This window comes from Idiotropiscis lumnitzeri, chromosome 11 (genome assembly GCF_059441095.1).
Source record: "Idiotropiscis lumnitzeri isolate Australia: NSW breed Sydney's pygmy pipehorse chromosome 11, RoL_Ilum_1.0, whole genome shotgun sequence".
Classification (NCBI taxonomy): Eukaryota; Metazoa; Chordata; class Actinopteri; order Syngnathiformes; family Syngnathidae; genus Idiotropiscis; species Idiotropiscis lumnitzeri.
Genome location: NC_142401.1, coordinates 17,721,960 through 17,745,097, shown reverse-complemented (window position 1 = coordinate 17,745,097; position 23,138 = coordinate 17,721,960). Strand labels below are relative to the sequence as shown.

Here is a 23,138-nt window from a genome sequence, read left to right as displayed (position 1 = left end):
TGAAATGTATAATGTGAGTCATGGGAAATGTATAAATGCTGATTTATAAATGTGATTTGAAGCGGTATATGCTAAAAAATAGAAACCTGCGGAGGCTACATGCTATGGCAGATTGATAAGAATCTCACTTCTCACCTTGTATTCAGGAACTATTTCTAATTAGAACTGATCAAATGCCAACATATGTATAGCAAGATAGTAACTAGTGTGACTAAATTGCCAAGACAGATAACTTGTGTCTCACTGTGTGGTTTATGTACCACAAAGACAAACCTATGGAGCCAAATTTCTGAAACGGATGGATGACAATTTTACATGTTTCTCTGTCTTCAGGCACTACAGTACTTCCAATAAAGTACTAAAATTGCAAAGCTAATACTGCATATAATCAACATAAATTGACTAGCCAAAGCGCTGAGGTAGATTGATAATGATTTTACGTCACACCCTGTAGCCGAGCACTATTTCAAATGTGATCTGATAAAATGCAAACATGCCAACAGTTGCTATGTAAGATAACAACCAGAGTAACAAACAGCCAAGAAACTTTTAAGATTCAACCTCTTGCTCTGTTATTTATGCTATCACTAAGTATAACTCACCAATTGCTAACAGGTCTAGGCTAACACATAGTAATCTGAGACAAATGTCTCCAGATAAAATAAAATCAAATAAATAGAATATTCCAGAGAGAAAAATGGGAAAATTGTGATTTATTTCTAAAGAGGAACATGACATCATTCACATTTAAGTTATCTGACATACCATAAACCACCGTCCTAAACAAGCACTTATGGATAAGAAAGATAAAAAATAAAACATTTTCTGCACTCTTTAAAAATATATGGAGAATCTAAATAACAATCATAATGACAAAAAAAAGAGGTATAGGGTACATTTAAGGTCATATTCCTCGCATGGTGTGATACAAACGCTTTAGTCATCTTTTAATAAGGCATATGTGTGAATTTTATCACAGCTTACTATACCTAGACACGTTATCCTAAAATTACAAAAAGCAATGATTCTGATCCTTCATGCTTAACATGTACAGTGTCTGCTGTTTTCAACAACAAAAACGACATCATATGTGCAAACATTCTTCAAGTGCTGTCCTACCTTCATCACAAAGAAAGGAGAATACAGACTGATAATGATTATGTGGCGCAGGAAAAGGTCAATTTACTTCAACCCCATGCTTCTTATTTTCATGATGTTTTCATTCCATCCTGGTGCCACAAAGGCATCTCTTTGGTTTCCTCACAATCTTGACGCTACAGAGAGGCTCGTTTATACAAAAAGGGAATCACATTTGTAAGACGTGTGAAGATGTACAGTCCATGCTGAGTTTTTAAACTAGCTGCCCAGCCTTAAACGGAGAGTGAAAGTACGACGTAGGGGGGGTTAAATCTCACCGGCAACCGTTGCCGAGGAAGACGGCACCACTGGAAATGTTCCTGTTACGAGTCAGGTGGTGTGGGGGTCCAAAAATCTAGAGGTGGATGAAGGTGCTGCTCAGACCCGAGTCTTCTTCTGAAGGGTTGAGGGATGCTTATGGGGTGTTTGCTGCTCTGTTTCTAAACTGGGAGGTGTTATGTCTCATGTCTCTGCCTCGTGTCCCGCCAGTGGGACAACGAACACAGTGATGTCATCGCCCGAGCCCAGTCTGTCGTTGGGGAGCCGCCAACCGCGCTCTTTCAGAACTCCACGGGAGCGCATCAGCAGGTCCTGTGCCGCCAGTGTGTACCTGCAGAGAACACACACATCCCCTCTATAAATGGGTATTTTGTTAGATTTATAAAATCACAGATTGCAGGTCGGTCTGCAACAACCACCCTCAAAATCAAAAATATATAGAGACTGCATAATTATTACTATATGTAGGTATACCCCTCTCACCCATTCACATTTAAATCTATGGAACTCAGTTAAACTTATCAAAATACACTTTTGAAGCCCAATCTAAACGTATTCGAGCAAACCAAACATTTCCTAGCCAGTGTCTCGCCAATTGACACTGGAGCAGCGCTGCAAAATGGTCGTCTTTCTGTACCCAACTATAGTTTAGCCCAGTGCAGCCCTCCTTCACTGGATAAACTTTCCCTGGAACGCCTGCTCGAGGAGTTTGGCGTTTTGATCAGTGGAGGTGGCAGTGGCCTCCTACTTCATGGTTTGTCAAGAATAGACTTTAGCTCTCGTGAGGTAAGTCGCAATCCGTCTTAATGAGAGGCAGATTGTGATTACCTCATGGGGTCCGAGGGATCGCAACATGCCAGGTAGGCCAAGACGGCGTCCGCCACCTCCTTGTCCGTGGTTACATCCCACAGTCCGTCCGAGCCCATGATTAGGACGTCGTCCGGGCCGTGTTTGTTGTCATCAAAGTTGTAAACCTGCACCTGTCAGAGGAGTGTATTCATGCAGGTGTTACTCTTGATGCGTTTAAGATTAACATTAGAATAGGATATGACAATGATCTAATTACTGTTTGCTACAGTATAGGTGTGTATGTGTTATATTATCATCGAGAAGCAAGATAATGAAGAAAAAAAAATAAAGCAGTTCATTTCTATAAAGTAAATCTCCAGCCTTAAACCCGAAAGTAGCCCCAAATGCTTCTCTCTTGTCCCATATCTTTTGATGTCAAACTTACTCAATCTGATGTTTAACCGAATGCACTTTCTATTATTAGTTTGAAAAAAAGAATCATGATCATTGGCATTAAAAGTATCAAAAATGAAAATTGTATTTATTGCCTACTCAATATTATTATTATTATTATTTAAATGCTGTATTGTTATAAGTACAAATACACCAATATGTAATATACTTAATAAATGAAATACTAAATATAAATGGAATCTTTAATACAGTGCAGATGAGACAATAGGTTGTTGTTAACATTTTTACTCTGTGTTTATTCACTACGGCAACTTTTTAACAACCCAAATTGACTCTCATGCTAAGCTGCACATACTGATGTAAAAATTATATATATATAAAAAAAAACTCTTTCGAGGTATGGCTGATACTCACAAAAACTCATTTTTACATTATGTTTGAAGATGGGTGCTCACCTCAGGGACGCACGAGAGGAACGGCTTGATATAAATGTTGGAGCTATACACCTTCAAGTCATGATCCCCCAAACCGCGGGTCACCCCGATAGTCGCCATGACTCGTGCCTGTTTGACACACACACACACACACACAGAACCACTGAAAATTCAGAAAGGCACAAACATACCGTTTATCAGACGCATGCAAATTTTGCATTTCTTCCCCGACTTTTGATCAAAGTTACCAAAATCACAATTTTATAGGATGTCTCTACCAAATTATGATAAGCAAAAGCTTATCTTGTGCTGAGGAGTGTGTTATGACTTGAATTTTCCCCACTTACTGGTTTGCTACGGAAATGGCCGGGCCAGCAATTTTTAATCCATCCATCCATGATAAACTTTTTTTTCTTGCACAGGATAAGCGGCTTGGATAATGGATTGACGGAAATCTTTTTTTTTTTCTCCTGTGGCATTATGCTGCCAATCACAGGACAGTCTTGGTACTGCAACAGACATCTGGTTCATGGGAATCTATATCAATGTAAATGTGGTTATGTGTGTGGTGTGTTGCACTGATCCTCTCGAGTACACCACTAACTATAAAAGCAGTAAGTATATATGTGCTGATTTTGTCACGGTTATGTGTGGCGTCTCTTTGATTTGAAACACTAATGTGTACCAGAATTCCTTGGAGGAACGATCCAGCAGTGAAGAGAAATCCATTCATGAAGGAATGTTTTCTCAGGCTTGGGTGATGATGACAAGCAGATATTGCCAACTCATATTTATAGATTGCAGGTGTCAAAATGTGTTTTGATTCAAATCGCCTACTAAGCGTCACAGACCTGAAAGTGCTTTGAATATTTTGCTGGAGCTGCAGCTTACCTTTTTACCTTCTCCATATATGAGCGGAAATTTCAGATCATCTTCAACGATTGTCTTGTAAGCCCTGCAACAAAACAGCCCCCGCAAAATTATTCTATAAAGTGGCACTACTAAAGTTGACCATCCCAGAGGTTGTGCATAAAATCATAATTGTGTGAATGCTGAAGAGCACCCAAAAATATATTTTTATTGCTATCTCACCCGAAAAGGAAATCTTTTTTTTTAAAATTTATATTCTATTGCTTCCACATTTCTCAAGCAATTCAAGCCATTCAAACGTCCAAAAAATTCAAAGTCCCTAAATTCTAGATCTGTCAATATAACACATTTTTCTAGATGATATATTTTCCCAGAAACTATCATGATAAACGAGAGTATAATTTTTTTTAATGTCACTAATATAGTGATGATATTAGCGTAAAAATATTTAATAAAAGAACCGAGCCGGGGAAAGCTTCGTAAGTCATTGGTGCACGTGACGCGGCCCAATCATTAGAGAGAATGCTCGCTGCATTCTACGTACAGCAACAACTTCTGACGCGTGACGTGTGTAGCAGCCGCGTACGCGGGAGTATAAATAGGCCTTAAAGGAGAATGCGCACTGACACATTTGCCAATGTCATGCCCTGATAGAAATAAAGTTGTATTGTATTGTATAATGTCAAGGTTGCTCCACCCAGAATGTGCACATTTGATGAAAGTGCGCAAGTGACACACTTAAGTCAAGGAGAGAATCAGCACAGCTGAAAACTTGCTCAGTAGCACGCCTTTAATAACTTAAAGTATCGGTCCAGCCAAGATGGGCCATTTTTCAAGCTCAATTTGTGTATATTTCTAATAGCAAATTGAAATTAGTTATCATTCTATTTTTTATCCATGTATTATGGAGAAATTAGGAAATAAGTCCAACTCGAAAAACGCCGACTTTTAATGAGGAATATGGCCACGCCCCTTAATATTCATGCCCGCCTGCTGGCCACTTTCAGCTGCGTCTGCCTCCAGTCGTGAGTTGACACGACTTTAGCATAGCTAAATGTCCAAAATATAACCAGAGGGGGTTTGCACATTCTTGCTCTTGTGAAATGCGCAATAAAAATAAAATTGTATAGTATCGTTCGCTCCAGCCTCTCAAGTGGAGAATCAATTGGCACTGTATTTTTGATTTTGTGGAGGTGATCATGTGAGCTCACGTTTGATGTCAATAAATCCAAACTACTGTGCAGAGCACTTTTCTACTTTCACGTGGAAAAGAGTAGTAATGTGCATTTGCATTTTGGTGGCGATTGGTCGCCGTTTTAACTAACAATTCAAGCAATATTAGCTCACTTGCCTCCCTGTTGTGACGTAAACCGTTGAGACCGGAAACAAATAAGCCGAGCTCCAATTTGTCATAAATTTCATCGCAAAAAAAAATCCCACTTAAATCACTACAGAGTCTTTTAGGGGAGCGGATTTTAGTACTGATGTCATTTTTACATGCAAACCTATTATATAAATGCCAATGTTAAGCTCATAAAAGTGTCCCTTTAAGCACATGGGAGAATATGCCCCTTTAATGGATCTCCGTAAATGAACCGAAGGAAGTTGGCAGCTGTAGTGAATGAATGAGTAGGAATAAGGGAGAGCTGTCGGGGGCTTACCAGCCACTCATGGTGTGGTCTCTGTATAACATCTTCTTTCCCAGCTCGCTGTGCTGGATCCTGCGCGGGAACTCAATGTGAGTGAACTCGTTGCCCAGGAGCTCAGGCCTCAGGAAGCCCTGCGAACAAACCAAGAACACTCATGACAAACGGTCTTGAGTTTAACGTCATCAATTCATTTTTTATAGTGCTTATCCTCATTATGGTCGTTGAGACGATACCAACTAACAGCTGGTGTATTCCCTTGATGGTCACCAGTAAATCACAGGGGTCGTATGAACAATGAACTAGAGGTATCAAAATGAATCGATTATTCAACAACTTTCCAAATTATCAAAATAATCGACAACTATTTTTAACAATTGAATAATAGTTTAGAGAGATTGTTTAACTTAAAATGAGTAATTATTGTGTGATTTCTGCAGTCCTTCCTCAAGTATCCTTTGTGTTTAAGCAAAGTAACACATATACAGGCATCTGCTATTACTTTAGTCACTGATTCGGTTTAAAAAAAATGGTGAATACATCAATGCCTCTCATGTTATAATGCTAAAAGAAAAAACATGATTAACAATTATTCGGCTAATAAACAGCACCGGTATTTAGAAAAAAATGGTTTTGTAATATACTTTAACAGAAAATAAAATTGTGTCAGATTTGATTATTCGAATCGATTCTAAATTATTAAATGGTGACAGCCCACAATGAAACATTCACACCTATGGACAATTTAGCCTGATAGAACCAAACAAGCATGTTTTGGGAATGTCAGAATAACCAACGAAAATACACGCGAACGCAGAAAGAACATATAAAACAAAAAAAAAAACAAGTTATCTGGCTTTTGAATCATTAATGCCTCCAGAAAAAAAATCTCAAATCACATTTCTTGATTCCCAATAACATCCGTGTTTGGTTCATTTCTCATCATCATCTAACACTCTAAATTCTCCATACGTATGAATGGTTGTATGCCTGTAAAAATCCTGGCGGGGCTAAATTAATATTTATTTATGTTATCCAAAGTTTGTTGAATGCATGTCTTAACTGATAAGTTGCATTTGCGACGTGAAAACCAAGATATTAAAACCACTGGCTAACAGAGAGCAGTTTCAAGCTACGACTGGTAGACGACTTCACCAACAGAAAATCACAGATCAATAGAAAGATGGACTCAGCTTTACCCAAAAAGGTAGTTAATCTAAATCAATATCTTCCAGATATTTAGTAAATAGAATTAAATGTAATGTATCATATATAAATTACTTTAATGAGCGAATCTAAATGACTCGAGTATTTGGTTTGTCAGCTTCTTAAAATAATACCCTAAGTCATATTTTGACAAAATGTATTCTTTTTTTTTTTGCCTTAAACACCACCCTAGGGGAGCTTCTGTGAAAATCAACTGCTGCCTTACTTCAACAAATCATCATTTTACACCTGAAATTAAATAATTAATACATATAATATAATCAGAATGTGGTTAAGCTTTTCATGTTTTTTGTAAAAACTGAAAAAAAATGACATAGGACATTCTTTTAAGAGGCTGATATCAGAATTACTTTTTCCCCCCAGATATGTAGTGTACTTTAAATCATTCAGATTCACTCCGTATGTGAGTTTTATTTGTTAATCCAAAAATATTTCACACACTGATTTCATTACTTTGCAGTTTTTAGGAATTAATTAAATCAATGGTTATTAAAGTTGAAGGTACTAAATTATATTAATTGCCACTTTGTTGCCTTCATGTTTTTATGTAGACAACGTTAAACTTTTTTGAGTATTGCAGCTCAGCCAAATGTGAAATGCAAAATAGATGGATGGGTGGTTTCCTTCGTATGTGTTTATTACACATATACAGCCAAACAGAGATTTCATACTGGGGGGAAAAACTTTTATACTGGAGGTTTGCAAAAGAACTTAAAAGTGGTTTCAATAGTGCATCATGAGAAGACGAAGAGTACCAGATACTGTAGCCGTTGTCTCTCTGACTCTGGTGTGAACTCGTTGGTCATGGGAACAATTTCCTTATTCCGGATTATTATAGCCCTGCAGTGATAAGAAGTGCAACGGTAAGAAATTGTTTTTTGTGTGGGTGGTTTTCTTAAGCAACATATTTAGTCACTGAACGACCACTTGCGATGCAGTGTGAGTGGAGGCTGCAGTACGCAAACGTAACACCAGGGGGCACATGAAGCGACCACAACAGAACAGTATTGACTATTTGTCATAGAAAGATCTAACAAAGCAATCTTCTGAAAAATACAGCAATGTTAAATCCCTGATTGTGCCAGGTGCAAACATTATTTTCAACAGGTATTGAACCTCCAACAATATGGTTCAAAGTCCCCAAAAAACTGCAGCGTCAAAGCATTCAGATTATGGCAATTCTGGGGATTGTATCCAAGACCTCATATCAGGGCTGTTGTCAAATCCACCATCATCGACTCCAGGTCTAGTTTGAGTCACAAATGTCTGAGTCCAAGTCAAGTTTGAGTCACAAAGGTTAGAGTCCAAGTCCAAGTCCAAGTCCAGATGAGATCAAGAGTAAACCTTAAGACAGAAAAATACTATTTCACAACCACAAATTTGAGAAATTTTCATTCCAACATTCTTCTTAGATGGCATGCAACATTTTGCTTTATTAACTGTGTGTGCAGATAAACAACAAAAACAATTTCAAATACTATGTTGTTTTATCAAATGTGTTCAACCTCTGGCAAGAGACAAGGAGAAGATTGGGGACCAGGGAGCAGAAAACTGCATCGAGCACTGAGAGGTGGCTACAAAATCTTATGAGGTGTCTGTGTGTGTTTTCATGAGACACTCGTGATATCCAAATAAATGCATAATATTTGCAAAAAAGAGCATGGTAAAAAAGATATTTTCGACCATTTAACCGCTTAAATCGTCCATATAATTTAGCCATACTTTCACTTTATAAGTCAATCCATTATTAAATTGGAAATAACAAAGCTTCCCTTTTTTCCCCTCTGCAGAACTCTAAACGGGTTAAATGTGGTCCGCCGCATAACAGGAGTGATTTAAGAAATGATAGTCAAGCTCAATCGATCTCACCTGCTATCTCCAGCATTGGCCACATAGAGTTTGCCCATTAGATGAATGGCAGCTAAGGCACAACAGCCACCCGAAATGGCATATGACGCTTTCTCCTTTTCGATCAGGTCGTCCTAAAATAAAGCCACATGTGCAAAAATAAACAAGTCAAAACCTCAAAACGACCATCAATCCTCGATGGTCTCGGCAGAAAAAAAATCTTTGCCATATATCGTCAGCCATCTGGTTACGTCTAAGATACCTGCTTTGAATTTAGGCAAATTTGGCTCAATGATTGTCTCCGTGTATGCAAATTTGTTTTCTCACGTCTGCTCACCATCTGCTTGAATGCGGTCTCGATGACACCCATCACGAGGCTCTCCAGGCTGACGACCTTCTCCATGTGGTAGCGCACCACCGAATCGTTGACAGCGTCAGGCTCCTCCGACTCCTGCGCTGCCCCCTTCTTGATCTCTGCCTGGTAGGGGCTGCCATTCTTGGCCAAGCAGATAGGAGGCGGCGCCCCCCCGTGGTTATTCAGCAAGTGAAAGATCTCGCCCAGCCGGTCCCGGATGAGGCGGTGGAGCAGCTTGGAGGCCATGATGGCGGCACCAGAACCGGCATGTCCGTCAAAGACGCCCCAAAAATAGAGGGGGATCCCTGTACCATCCTGAAAAAAGTGAAAACTCCCCGTTAATTTTAAAGATTATAGTTGACATCATATGTCAGACCATTAGGTATACCATCATTGTCAACTGTCTACTGAGGAACGATAGTTGACCGATTTTGAACGGTTTTCAAGTGTTCCGAAACGGCTCTGTGTCAGTATTTTGGGACATTGAATCAGTGAGGTAGCTCAGCTATAAATGTTACATTGACAGGCCTTTATTTATTGGTAACTTTCTAAATCCACCAAAATGTTATGACGCAACTGATCATCATGTCATGACAAGATCAGCATAGATTTTAAAAAGACCTCACCTAGAGACGAAGCAAATACAAACATAAATATATGATATAGTTCATTATTTCATTTCATTATGTCTCCTGTTATTTGACTGTGTGACGCCGTGTGATGTCACGGGTTAATGGGGGCAAGCATAGAGCCTTTTATCTCATAAGTGTAGTGATGTGGTTGTGTGATATTACCAGGAGTCATTTGGTCAATTAATTTTTCAATAATGCAAATTTAGTTAGAGATTTGAGGCTATTTACAATCATTTACAATTAAGGCCTTGTATTTAGATTCCTGGATTGAATGCCTTTCAAGACTTGATTTGCTGGAGTCCTGAATAATATTTACTGTAAATAAATGTTTTCCAGAACGCCACTGCTAATTCAATGAATTTAAATAGTCAATGAGTCATTTATTTATATATTTATGTATTTGCTGCATTGCGTTTCTCTTGAATCTGCCTCTTCTCCCACTTTTCTGGCTGGCTCTATATGCCTGTCTAGGGTGCATATGGGCTGTACTGTTAATCCGGGTCATTTGTGATGCAAACAGAAGCATTTGTGGGTAAGGAGTGTCATGACTACCGAGAGTTAGCAACAGAGTCCCAAAGTTACGGCACATTTCACCCACAAATACTCAAGATGTAAAGGAAGCATGTCGTGGCTGATGCCGGATTTAATTTCCAACACGTTCAGGCATGTTTGGAAGCGAGTTGTAGTTAGCACACACAGGTTACGGAGTGTTTTTGATGTAACTTTGAAACACTAACACGATATCCTTTTTGCTACACTAACATATTGTAGCGTCTACTATGGATTAAGGAGGCAATAGTCAGTGAACTCACATTCATTAACAACCATTGTGTGTTTGTCCGTGTTTGACATGAAAGCAGAAAGATCTCAAGCACTCGGAGGGATGCGTTCAAGAATTGGGAAATACTAGTACGAAAAGTAACAAAACATGACATATTTGCCACAAGCCCTCATTGGCCTCACATAACACTGAAACACATTATTAAGTTTATTGCAATATACTACATTATAATAATAAAAAAAAGTTCCTCCTAATAAACAAATATTTTTTTCCTGTTGCATTGATTGTGTAGACCAGGCATCACCAAATGGCGGACTGCGGCCCGGATCGGTCCGGACCCATGACCAATCCATGATGATTTTTATTCAGGGCGCATTCGCAAACGTTGGCGCTGCAATTCTAGTTAATACGGAAAAGGCGTCACTGATTTGAGCCAATCAAATCTTTTGTTTACGATCCACTGCCAATTGCACAACAGACCGGAATAGAGTGCTGCTGACAGTTTGCCTGGCTAAAAAGTTATCAAGGTCGATGCGTGTTGTTTTCAATGAATGGACGGAGAAATTTTGTTTCGTTCTGGCTGCAGCCGATTCTAAACCAGTGTGCATCATATGCTCCGAAACCGTCGCAACATTGCGAAGCGCCACTACGAAACAAAGCACCGCCCTTTTGTGCAAAGTTATCCGCTGACGTTCGAGGTGAGCGCACGTAAAAACATCGAACTTCGAGTGCGGTACAACAGATTTTTTAATTTCCGTTTACTGCCCAGCGGCATGCAAATGAATAGTCAGTGAAAGTATCATGGATTTTGGGGAAACATAAAAAAACATTCAGTGATGGGGAAGTTGTGAAGGAGTGCTTAAATGTGGTTGCACAAACATTATTTAAAGGAAAACACAAAGACCAGATGTGTGAAATAATCTACCAAATCCCAATGGCCCTGACTCCGTTCCAACCCAGATTTAAGTCACAAACTCATTTTTCTCATTAAGAGAAGTTAAAAAAAATATTCAAAAGAAAAGGTGGTGTCAAAGCTCATTTCAAATTAGTTTTTCATGAGGACAGCCATTTTTATTGATTGAGTACTGAACATGTTGACCTGGTTTACTTGGATAATTAGGCTTTCCGTTTTTTTTAGGCTGATAACTCTTTGATTTAAGAAAAAAAAAGGTAAAAGATGTTAACTCAATGCTTAGCACTTGATATATTTCCGCAGAAGATATTTTACTTTTTTTATCCGGAAGTGGCACCCTTAAGTTCCCGGAGCCACATTTTCTTGAATGTGAAATAAAAGCCTTATATTTGTTTGACTGGCAAACGTGTTTAATGGAAACATTGCTAAATATTTCGTATATAAGTGCGCTCTGTTGAAAATGACTAAATATTGAAACTATATAAAAATGCGAACATAGGCTAGACATTAAGGGAAGTTGGACTTTGGTTCGGACCTTTTAATTGGAAGAAATTTTTGTCGTGGACCTCTGTGACTTTTAATTGAATACCTCTGGTGTAGACCATCCATCCATCCATCCATTATCTGTTCCGCTTTTCCTCACAAGGGTTGCTGGGGGTGCTGGAGCCTATCCCAGCTATCTTCGGGCAGTAGGCGGGATACACCCTGAACTAGTTGCCAGCCAATCGCAGGGTACACATACACGAGCCAACCATCCACGCTAACACTCACACCTAGGGGCAATTTGGAGTGCTGAATCAACCTGCCATGCATGATTTTGGAATGTGGGAGGGGACCGCAGTACCCAGAGGAAAACCACGCAGGCACGGGGAGAACATGCAAACTCCACACAGGAAGGCCGGAGCCGGACTCAAACCCTGCACCTCTGCACTGTGAGGCCATCGTGCTAACCAGTCTCCACCGTGCCGCCTTGTGTAGACCAATTTACTATTATTAAACCATTCATATTAGTGAAGAAAAATGTTTTGGATAAAGGTTAAATGAAAACAAAATTAAAAACCAATACAATATTTTACTTTTATTTTGTGCATTTTCCTAATTTCATTTCACAACTTTTTACATTAATAAAATTGCTTGGTGCCCAAGAAGAATGAATTTTTTTTACAAATATTTCTTTTTGGATTTATAGATTCATCGTACGAGTGCAACTCTGCGTAGTGTATAGTTTGGGTTCCATTTTAAAACGCACTAAACAATTCCAGCCATAACGTTTAATGCCACAATATTTCCTTAAAGTTAAGATGTATTTATAAACCACTCAGAAATACTGGTGCTCATTAATTTGTACATACTTTAAAGAATCAAAATGTTAACTATTTACGGTTGTATGAGAACAGCTGCTTGCTGGTGGGACATGACGCAATTTACATTTACTCCAACTAGTTGACGAATCGCGACTGCTGTTGGCGATTAGTCGACTACCAAAATAATCATTTGTGGCAGCTCTAGAGTTAAGTTTAGCCTGGGTGGTTAGTGGAAATTATGGAGAGTCTTCGCCGCATGTGCATTCACATGCATATTTTGGCTTCATTCTTTTTTTTTAAACAAATCACCTACAAGCCATTTAGTTTAATGGTAACATAAGATGAGATCGAAATGGTACATAGTTTTAGGTTCATAGTTTGTGGTATATTTATTGTACAGTTTAAACTATTAGTATAGGCAATTCTATACATGTTGGGAGTTTTTTTTTCGCTATTCAGGGCAGGGCTCGGTCCCTGTACTGTATTCAGATCTTGTTGAGCCATGAACATTATTGCTGTACTTGATAAACAAACGTTAGACGACGACGGTTAGCACTGTTGACTGAACCAGGCCAGCCAGTGCATGGCGGTTGGTACCACTTTCCTACGTTGCAGAATATTTGCAGTTATTCGATTATTGCACTTTTCTGGCGCTCAAGTCTAGAGTAACAGGATGACTGTAGATTTTTGGTTCCACTGTCGGCCCTCAGTGACTTTGCGATTAGGACAACACGGTGTACACTATAAATGATGAGCGCGCATCGCTTGCCAGACATTTTAACGCATGTCCCCTCGCTCGGGCTCCCGAATGGACGTCGGCGCTGCAGTTTTGCCCTTGCCTCACCCCGTTGTCCTCCAGCAGAGTGGAGTTGCGCTGTTTGCCGCTGGGCTTCCTCACAAACAGCCTCTCGCATGAGGCCTGGTCCTCATTCAGCATGCTCTTGCCGGCGTTGATCACCCTGTTGGGGAAGAGCTACAAGTTAGCCGCATGAAACAGAATAACAAAAATATATGTATGTTTGTTTATTTGCCCAGCGTAGGGGAAAAAGCGGGACAGGACAACAAAACAGTATGAGCCACTGGGAACTTGAAAAAAGGATTGATTATGAACCTGGGTCTGTACAGTGATTTTATTACACAGAAAGCAGTCAGTGACGGCACAAAAAAAAATCATTCATGGAGGGCATTCATTCATTCGACTTTTCATTTGGATAAATAAAATAGTAGGAAATACTGTATGCAGTTACATACCATATATTATATCATTTGGTGGAATAACCCCAAAACATAAGGAAAAAAAAAACACATTTAAAAAAAAAAAAAAAAAAAACTGGGGAAAATTGTTACTGTGCAGATCCACAGATGTCAAACCTCAAGAATGTAGAGGTTCGCTATATTGTCATGTTGTGAAATGCTCTAGATAAATAATGTTGTATTGTATTGTATTAATCAATAAAACAATAATTTGATTGCAATAAAAATCTAAGCAGCAAAATCTGTGCCTTGAAGCTTCGCAGTGATCATTTTTCCACACTGATTAATGTGACTTCAGATTCACGCACCACTCTGTGTAGAAATCATTTTCTTGAATAGCGGCCAGCCAGGATTATGATTTGTTCACAATTAAATAAGAGGAAGATTAAAGTGCAAATTAGAATTAGTGAATGCACCACAACAGCATGTCAACAAACGGTAAGACAAAGTATTGAAATTCATTCAATATTGCCCAATTGCTTGATTGAACAAACAGTGACAAAATAAAGTGTTAACAAGCACATTCATCGAGGAACTGCTCTGGCAATAGTTGATGACAAGGCTAACTTGAACGAACAACAGCCAGCTCTAGGCGCTTTGTCATTTGCTGACTCCAACATCACTCACCAGTGCAGGCCACACCGATTAAAGTCATATAGACTCAGTCACAGATAGGACAAATTGGAACATGAAAGAGGATGGTGATCCAAAATGAACAACACTAATACCTGCACTTTGTGTGCACATTGTGTTGTTTCGTAACGCAGAATCACATTTTAAATCATTATGCAATTAATTGAAGGAATGGGATAATCTCCATTCTGAAAATATTCAAGATCTGCCGCATGCTGGCAAGTCATCTTTTCTTTGAAACACGACATATTCATACAGTTCTTGTATTAGATTCGGTTGGATTGGTTCACCTACTGTTGTCGTTTGAAATCTAGTCACTGTCAATTACTTTTGCACTTCAAGCCTGTTGCACAATTCTGCAAATTCGGCATCATGCAGAGAGAGGATTAGAAATATTCGCTCATGTGAGACGAACACAATGAGACAAGCAAGAGAGGAGACCTCTGGAAGAACCAAAAACCATGCAAACAAAAGGAAACTCAAACACAACCTCTGACTGCTCGCTTTCCAAATAGTTTAGCTGATTACAATCGTTACAGAAAGGCCTGATATGGGAGAGGTCCAAATGGACAAATCCAACAAATCTGGATTATATTTTTTTCCCCTCAATAAGGGGGGAGGGGGGACCCGCCCCTTTCTAATCAGTTGAAAGCAGAGGACTGGCACAGTGGGGATGGTACATATTAGGACTAATGGCGAGGGGGACTTAAAGGTCTCATGACAGTCATTTAAACTTTGCTGTCAAGGCCAAAGCATGCTGGGCTCTTTGGCACACAAACAGCAATGAGACATACTCTTCTATATTACAACCTGCAGCTCCGCTCGCCAATTGCATGAGCTTCATTTTGACCGGGTCGCCACTGTTTGGTTTTAGCATATTTGCCCATATAATGTCCGCGGTTTGTTGACTTGAGAGCAAATGACGGAGACATTTAAATAATAATGAAAATATTACAATTGTCAAAGTAAAAGTGGAGTTCAAAATAAAATAAAAATGATTGTGGAGAAATAAGCAGCAAAAGGGATTAGCTGTTTGGACATCTGTCTCACAGTCAAAAGGTCCTGGGTTTGAATCATGGCTCCGGACATCCTGTAAGGAGTTAGCACGTTAACTTGTGGGTCAAATTGACCCATTGTAAAACGTGTTTTCTGTATACTGATGGAATATTATTGCAGTTCCCAAAGAAGCAAATTTAATGAGGGTTAACCCTAGTTGGGGTTAACAACGAAACAACGAAAATTAACAACGAAAATTCTTACATTCGGTGATTCTTCGGGAATGGCGTCGTTTAAAGAAGGCTGAGTTGCCAGTCGGCCATTGTACTGCACTGTTGATAGTCTCGTTTCCTGCTTTTTTGTGTCGTTATGTTTTTCAGCAAAATTCCTCAGCGCTGTGTGACGTTGCATTGTTCACATTCAGACAAACAGTTGTTTGGTTTGAGTGATCAAAAGATACGAATACGGCATGTAAATGGACCAGTTTCATTCTCACAAAGCAAATGAATTTCATGCCAGCGTAGAGTGTCCGTTGTTACAAGTGCAATCCTTAAAAGTTGTTCTACCTCGTCGTCAGAGGCTGCGGAATGGCGGGTTACGGTACAGGATTAAATTGAATGCATTTCTTCTGGCGTCTTCCTTGCTAAAGAGAACCGTCGCAGCAGAAAACCAAGTCCTCTTGGAAAACTGCCAAGTCAATCTTACTGGGAATCCACTTGCATTTTATGATTTATTGCCTTGATTTATGCCTACCAGTACTATCAAAATATGACAAGAATTAAAACTAATTTCTCAACGACCAAACCACTATGATGTGTGCTCTCGGTGCTAGCAGAATAAAAGGGCCGACGTCATACTTTACAGCACGGCGCAGCATCGAATTTCAACCAATAACTCGAGGCTAATAACCACGGCCTCTTCCCATTCTTCCCATCTTCATGGGTCTCGTCTCCACTGCATATTCGGTCGTTTGGACATAACAATTTCTGCATTTTGAGCATCGGGCTTGTACATGTATGGCCCATGCATCATGCCAACAACTTTCTCTTCCGCCAACTCTTCCCCTCAGATAAGTTTGAACTATGGCTTTCTGAGTCGATTTCCGACTTCTTTTTACACTTTAGATGTGGAGCCTGGCATTGTTTTTCTTGAAATGACGTCACACTTTCGGATTTATCGCTTGCCAGGATCTCACTTTGGATAAAAGCAATACTTTGTCAAAGATATGAAATAGAAATTATGTTTTCATGCTTTATTTGGCCTGTTCTGTTCAATTACTTTACTTTAATTTCATTTGGCATTTCTTGAAATTACCTCACACTTGGTCTCTAGTCAATTCTTTTTGCATTTTCAAGGCACGGCGATTCTCCCGTCTTGGCTTCCCACACACCCACCATGCGTAACTGGTGAAAACTTGTGCAGGCACCAAAGAAGTGTGACCCATTGAATTGTGGAGTTGTCCTGAGACGTGAATTTGGTACAGATCCATTTGGAATGCATGTCAAATTAAAATTTAATTAACTTGCATACAAATCCAGAAGTTATATACAGATCATCCGGAGTGATGTAGTGCATTGAACAGTTTACTTGGAAGGAATTACATTCTGTATTTAATAAATACAGTTAAAGTCGTTTAATCAAAGGGCTGGGCTGGGCTGTTGCCTGCAGAGCATGGAAGTAGTTAATTAAATCAAAACATTCAATGTTTCACCTTTGAGAGCGAATATTTGCGACTGTATTAAAATGAGCTATAGCAATTAACCCATTCAAAGATTACAATCTAATCCGTGACAGTAATCTAATTTAGTACCAACACTGTTAAGTACATCACTTTTGTCATTTTAATTACATTATTTTATCTTGCATACATGGGAATTCACTTTCGTTGTTGCTATTCACAATTGTCATGTCAAATGGTACATAGTGCTGATGATTTTATATTGTCTTCATTTAAAACAGAAGATGTTGCAATGTTTTTGGAGCAAGTGTATGATTTTTTTTCTTTGCAAACATTTTTTTCTAGTAAGATGATACTGATAATTGTGATAATTTGCTCAAGATAATCGCTAATCATTTTTGAATAGCGTTTAATCTCTATAGCTTTGCATTAAAAGCTTCAAGAGGTGACAAATTAACAACAGCAATCAATCAATAAAACTGGTTATTTTGCCCATCGCTTCTTTTAAAAAAAATGATATCACTCGCAAATGTCCATTAACTGTTGTAGAACAAAAGCGGTCTTTAAATGCAGCAGCCACGTGTGAGTCATGCTCGTCACGAGCTTGCCGAGCTTTTAATTGAAGCTCACGTCAGCGGCGTGGGAGAATGTGAGTCAAAACATCAAATCAACGATCACATCATGTGACCAAAAACCACGAAAGAGACAGTTCTGTATCTAATTCTGTGTTGTGGAATCAACAAAGAGTTCAACAGGAGGAAGCTGAGGTGTTCAGTGAAAAAAAAAAAAAGAATTGCTTGCCTGAGGTTATATACGAGTTGTAGATGTTGCAACATGGATTGCGTGTCGACTTCCTGCATTTTGCCATTTGGTGTAAATGGTTTCCAGGCCAGAGTAGAATAAAAGTTGTATCTCAACTCCATATTGCAACCATCATGTGGTACGGTGAAAATTCCACCTATATGCAGTTTACTATTCAGAAATCCAGGTGGTCTTTTTTTTTCTGTGGAACCCATCCTCAGCCAGTTGTGGAAAAACTTTGCCAAGTAGGTATTTTTGTGCTCTTTCGGTCATGCAACCAATAAAGTGTTGTTGAAATAATTAAATCATCATTGTATGTCAGAGAGGAGCTAAGTTTACTTTGAGTTGTTCGTGGATGTGCGGTTTTCCGTCCACATTCCAAAAACATGCATGGCAGGTTGATTGAACATTCTAAATTGCCCCTAGGTGTGAGTGTGAGCATGGATGGTTGTTTGTCTTTTTGTGTCCTGCGATTGGCTGGCAACCAGTTCAGCGTGTACCCTGCCTACTGCCTACTGATAGCTGGAAAAGGCTCCAGCACACCCGCAAACCTTGTGAGGAGAAGCGGATCGGATAAAGGATGGATGGATGTGTTTAAACACCCACACGGGGTCCAAGCAGTGGTAGCTCAGCTAGAAACGGGACTGGCCTTGATTGAAAACAGTACTTCAGGAAATTTGTAGTTGTCAGGAGCTCATGCATGAGCAGTTTCCATCTGGATTGGCTGACACTCGGAGCCACGCCATGGCCCCAGTCGGAGCAGCTGGTGGGCACTCCAACACTCTTTTTTTGAGGCACTCATAATATCCTATTTCTATTTCCGAAAACACCCAATGTGATTTAAAACAATAATATACAAAATTCATAATTATATTTGTCGGCCCACCAGTGGATAAAGTAGAGACGCATGGAGTCTTCGAGGCCAAAATGCATGTTAGTACGTAGCGTCAGTGGGCGATCAAGACAGCTGCTTCAAAGAATTTGTGCTTCAAAACAATTTTTAATTATATTTATGGTTTATATATGTTGGCCTAATTGTAGATGAAATAGCAAAGCGCACACATGGTCAGTGAATCGTGGCGATTGAATGTACACAAGGGGTTGTAAAAGAGCAAATATGATTGATCAATTTAAGTGGCACCATCACAAAGAGTACAAACTAGTTGACAGTGAATCGATCATTGGTTGCTTGTTGTCGCCAAGTAGTGCACTCTATTTTATCTCAATAGCTGGTGGTTTGACTCACTATCACTACTGTTGCCTTTTGATACTTCCTCAATTCAAATAAATAAATAAATAATAATCCAAGTTTCCACTAAACTTTTTATTCATTGTATGGGTGGACCTTCACGGAACAACATGATTCATTTAGCAAGATGACTGCACCGTTTGACAAATCTAGTTCTGATTTCTGCATGGTTTTATTTTAGGTTTTAACTAATAATTTTACAATATTTCAATAAGTATTGCACAGCATCATACTGAAGGCTATTTCTAATCTAATAGTTACTAACTATTTTGGAAACACCTCGTATCCCGCATTCATTGTTGAACTCTAATTTTCTCTTCTAATTTTTCCGAACGTACCTAATGTTGCATGCAGCAGATGAATCTGATCCATAGCCAATTTGAAAAACATGAATTCTGTATTATCGCTTGGTTGTAATGTAAAGTAATTACCAGGGGATTAGTTTGTGGCATGTGAGTGTACTGCCAGTAATTATTACATCCAAATTCATTAATAATGATGATTAAAAAAAAAAACACTGGTCATCAAGTCCAGGTTTTGTCTTTGGTTCCTGCACTCTTGCAGAATCTCAAAGCCTTGGAAACGTGCTTCTTGTAAATGATCATGCGGTAATCAGATAAAACCATTTTAGACTAAGTGCACTCACGAGGTTGTATTGACGTTGAATGTGTCAGCGCATCAGTTAACATCGATTAAAACCAGTTCCATGCCAAAACTCCAAACTCATTGTGCACACACAGGGAACAACTGAACTGTCACATTTATTAAACTAAGTTCAATAGAGAAACTTCTCTCATCCTCAGTTGCGCCGTCTTGAGAGTCTCGGCATGACTATGCATGTCCCCACCAAAACTGACACAGAGTGAGTGGAATGTGTGGAAATGTTATTGCACAGCAGGAAATTAAAGTGGAGTTCGTGTATGTTTGGTGCAGGTGTCGCAATAGTCTAAAACACCCGTTGTAGACTTAAGGACAAAAAAAAAAAAAGAAATCAATAAATATGCATAACTCAACATGAATGCATGCTAAACTCTAAATAAAACGTAATGTTATAAAAACAAACAATATGATCAAACCTCAGCAGACGCTGAGGATGGAACTATACAGTAGTAAGCTGTGGGGTAGCAATGCGGCAGAAGGTGCTGAGTGATGGAATATATTGGGACTGTTATTATTGAAGATTTTTTAGGTTGATTAATGGGATAAAAATCGATTGTGCATTCAAGTTAATTACAAAACCATTTTCCCCAATTACTGTTTATTCAACCCCCCAAAGTTCTGTGCAATAATGTGCCTTCACTGCTCTAAACATGGCATTCTGATTAATATTGTTCATGAAATATGAGTTAAGCAGCAAAATCTCCACTTTTACAGCTATCTCGGGGGTGGGGGGCGCATTTTGTCACTTCTGTCAAATGATAATGACATGACAGTTGCTCAGGGCTCAGATAACGACCAATCACGGCTCACCTCTTTTATGAAGCTGAGCCATGATTGGTCATTAAATGAGCCCTGAGCAACTATCATGTCATTTTCAGTCAACACAAGTGACAAAATAGCTGACTGACATGACTAAAAACAAGGGGATTTTACTGCTTAACTCGTAATTCTACAGACGCAATATTAATCAGAATGCCGTGTTCAGACTAGTGATACTGCATAGATCATATTCTTGTAAATAACATTTTTGGGTTGACTTCCCCTTTAACCAATATTTTTTGTTTATTTGTTATTGTTTAGTGATGAATAAAAGGTACAGCTTTTAGGCAGGAGGAGAACCTGTGCAACATAACCTGAGGGTTGATCTTCAAAAACAAAATTTGAGGGTAGAACCTGTACAAAAGAGGTTTAGGGTGGAATCTATGTAGAAGAAGATAAAAGGTAGAACCTTTTGGGTAGATACTACACAGCAGAACTTTAGGATATCAGAAGCCAAAGAGTACAACTATACAACAGAGCCTGATGGAGGATCCTACACACCAGCACAACAAAGCAAAACCAAAGCAGCCTGAGCAGAATAAAACCTATGCCTCAGATATATACGTTCGAGGCTTCATGGCAGAATATGATGTTAGAACCTACACAGCAGAACCTGAAGGTAGAACATACAAAGCAGAAATTGAGGGCATCAGAATTTACAGCAGAAGCGAATGAGTGCAAGCTACTGCAGGAGCTGAAGGGGGAACCTCTGCAGCACAACCTGAGAGAGCCAGTGCAGCGGCATTTGATTTTAATGCCTGCTGCATATGCGGCAGAGCTCTGTGAGCTGCTGAGCATCCTGCTGCACTTGCACTGGCCACTTGCAAACGTCAAACACGTTCGGTCATTACGCGTGCGTGTCATTAAAGCGCAACAATAACAAAAATAGCACGCAGAAGCCTCGAATGGACGCCTGTCAGGCACTCACTCCGCATATCCGGTGTGCCAGGGGAGCCTGCTGCCTCTCTTGAGCGTGAGCACCGGCCGCGAGGCGTGCTCGGTGGAGTACTGCAGCAGCTCCGGGGTGAGCTCCAGGAAATCCGGGCGGCCGTAGGGGAAGCGCGGCGGAAGGCCGTCAGCTCCCCCGGACTGCGCGCCGCCGCCGCCTCCGCCGTGATGATTGTGGTGGTGGTGGTGGCCATGGGGCATCATCCCTCCCACGAGCGTGGACATGGCGCTTTTCACTTTGCTGATCATCGTCGGCATCGACTCGCGTTGCGCACAACAAAAATAAAAGAAAAAAATCAAAAGGAGAGAAATCAAAGGATCCGCGCTAGGGAGGCGAACGGGAGACGCAGCCAGTGACGAGGGGCATTTCAGGAAGCGATCTGGCTTTTTTTTTTTTGCTTGCTTGCTTGCTTCCTCTGAGCACCCATGTGACGACCAGGCTGTGTTTGTCTCAGTCAAAGCCAATAAAAAAAAAAAACCTTCACTGGCTGCCAGTAATCCTGCAGCTGCATTCACAAAGCTCCACTCAAGCATCCTGATGCTTTTGGACGCAAATCCACCACCTTCGTTACATAAATAGATATTGAAATACATTCAGATGGTTTTGTACGTAAGTCGGAACACATAGTCCCTAGTCACTAGCCCACCGTAGTTAAGTCATTATTGCTCATCATATTAAAGCACATATGAATATTACTTGTTGGCCATAAATATGAAACAATCAAATCAGGAAAGGGCAAATTCCATTCTAGTTCTGCTGCACATTTTCTACCTTCCTGTTATGCTCTGTAGGTTATATCTCTGGTCATGTTTTCCTCCTCCAACACATTTGATTCGAATGATCAGCTCATCAGCAAGCTTTGCAGAAGCCTAATGACGATCCTGATGGTTTGAATCAGGTGTGTTGGAGGTGGGAAACATGTAAAACAGGCTGAATATAGGGGCTCTCGAGGAGCAGACTTGGGCCCCCGTTCTACTGTGTAGGTTTCAGACTCAGGTTCTGTTGTGTAGGTTGTACTTTCAAATTTATTCTATTAAGTTAAGGCATGTAGAATTGGTGGCCCACACAGAGTGGTCACTTGATTAATTTTCATAATAAATTAATAACAATAAGCAAATAATAAACAGATTTCCTCTGCTACTGTGGACCCCTGCACATTTGCAAATCAAAGATTTGCTTTTTTTCCCTCCAATATCTTTCCAATACTTCTTTTTTGTTGTTGCTGTTGCATTATTCTAACAAAATATAAATTGGAGGTTTATCATTAGAGATTTTGGGGGTCTTATGCGATTTTAATGTGCTTCCATTATTCAATTACACGCATGTTTTTGCTATTCGCGGGCCAGCCCAGTCCCTATCCTCCACAAAGAGTAGAGTTCCACTGTATAATTTTAACTTTCAATATCACTATTCACCACTACGGTGGATGACAGAAATTGTGTTGATGTGCTTACACCGTGTTATCCTGCC

At 39.7% G+C, this 23,138-nt stretch overlaps 1 protein-coding gene across 2 annotated transcripts; it reads right to left on the bottom strand.

The window, feature by feature from the left end:
• Positions 1 to 696: 696 nt before the first annotated feature.
• On the bottom strand, positions 697 to 22,197 carry ppm1j (protein phosphatase, Mg2+/Mn2+ dependent, 1J). Of its 2 annotated transcripts, XM_088309696.1 has the most exons (10): positions 21,648 to 22,193; positions 13,474 to 13,588; positions 8,982 to 9,314; positions 8,666 to 8,778; positions 7,552 to 7,636; positions 5,585 to 5,703; positions 3,945 to 4,008; positions 3,075 to 3,182; positions 2,245 to 2,396; positions 697 to 1,747 (listed from the first exon to the last, which is right to left on the bottom strand). In XM_088309696.1, the coding sequence occupies exons 1-10, from the start codon at positions 21,923 to 21,925 to the stop codon at positions 1,600 to 1,602; spliced, it is 1,515 nt and encodes a 504-aa protein (XP_088165822.1). In that variant the 5' UTR covers positions 21,926 to 22,193; the 3' UTR covers positions 697 to 1,599. The 2 variants fall into 2 exon arrangements, 1 of the variants encoding a protein (XP_088165822.1); XR_015845850.1 differs by lacking the exon at positions 697 to 1,747 and having other exon boundaries at positions 2,366 to 2,503; positions 2,949 to 3,182; positions 21,648 to 22,197.
• Between the last annotated feature and the right edge of the window lie 941 nt (positions 22,198 to 23,138).

Excerpts from the sequence above, each read along its gene's own strand:
- ppm1j (XM_088309696.1), bottom strand. The coding sequence starts at position 21,925 with ATGCCGACGATGATCAGCAAAGTGAAAAGCGCCATGTCCACGCTCGTG. Across the intron at positions 5,704-7,551 it reads GACAACGGCTACAGTATCTG|GGCTTCCTGAGGCCTGAGCT; the intron begins GTACTCTTCGTC and ends GTTTGTTCGCAG. Across the intron at positions 1,748-2,244 it reads GATCCCTCGGACCCCATGAG|GTACACACTGGCGGCACAGG; the intron begins GTAATCACAATC and ends TGTTCTCTGCAG.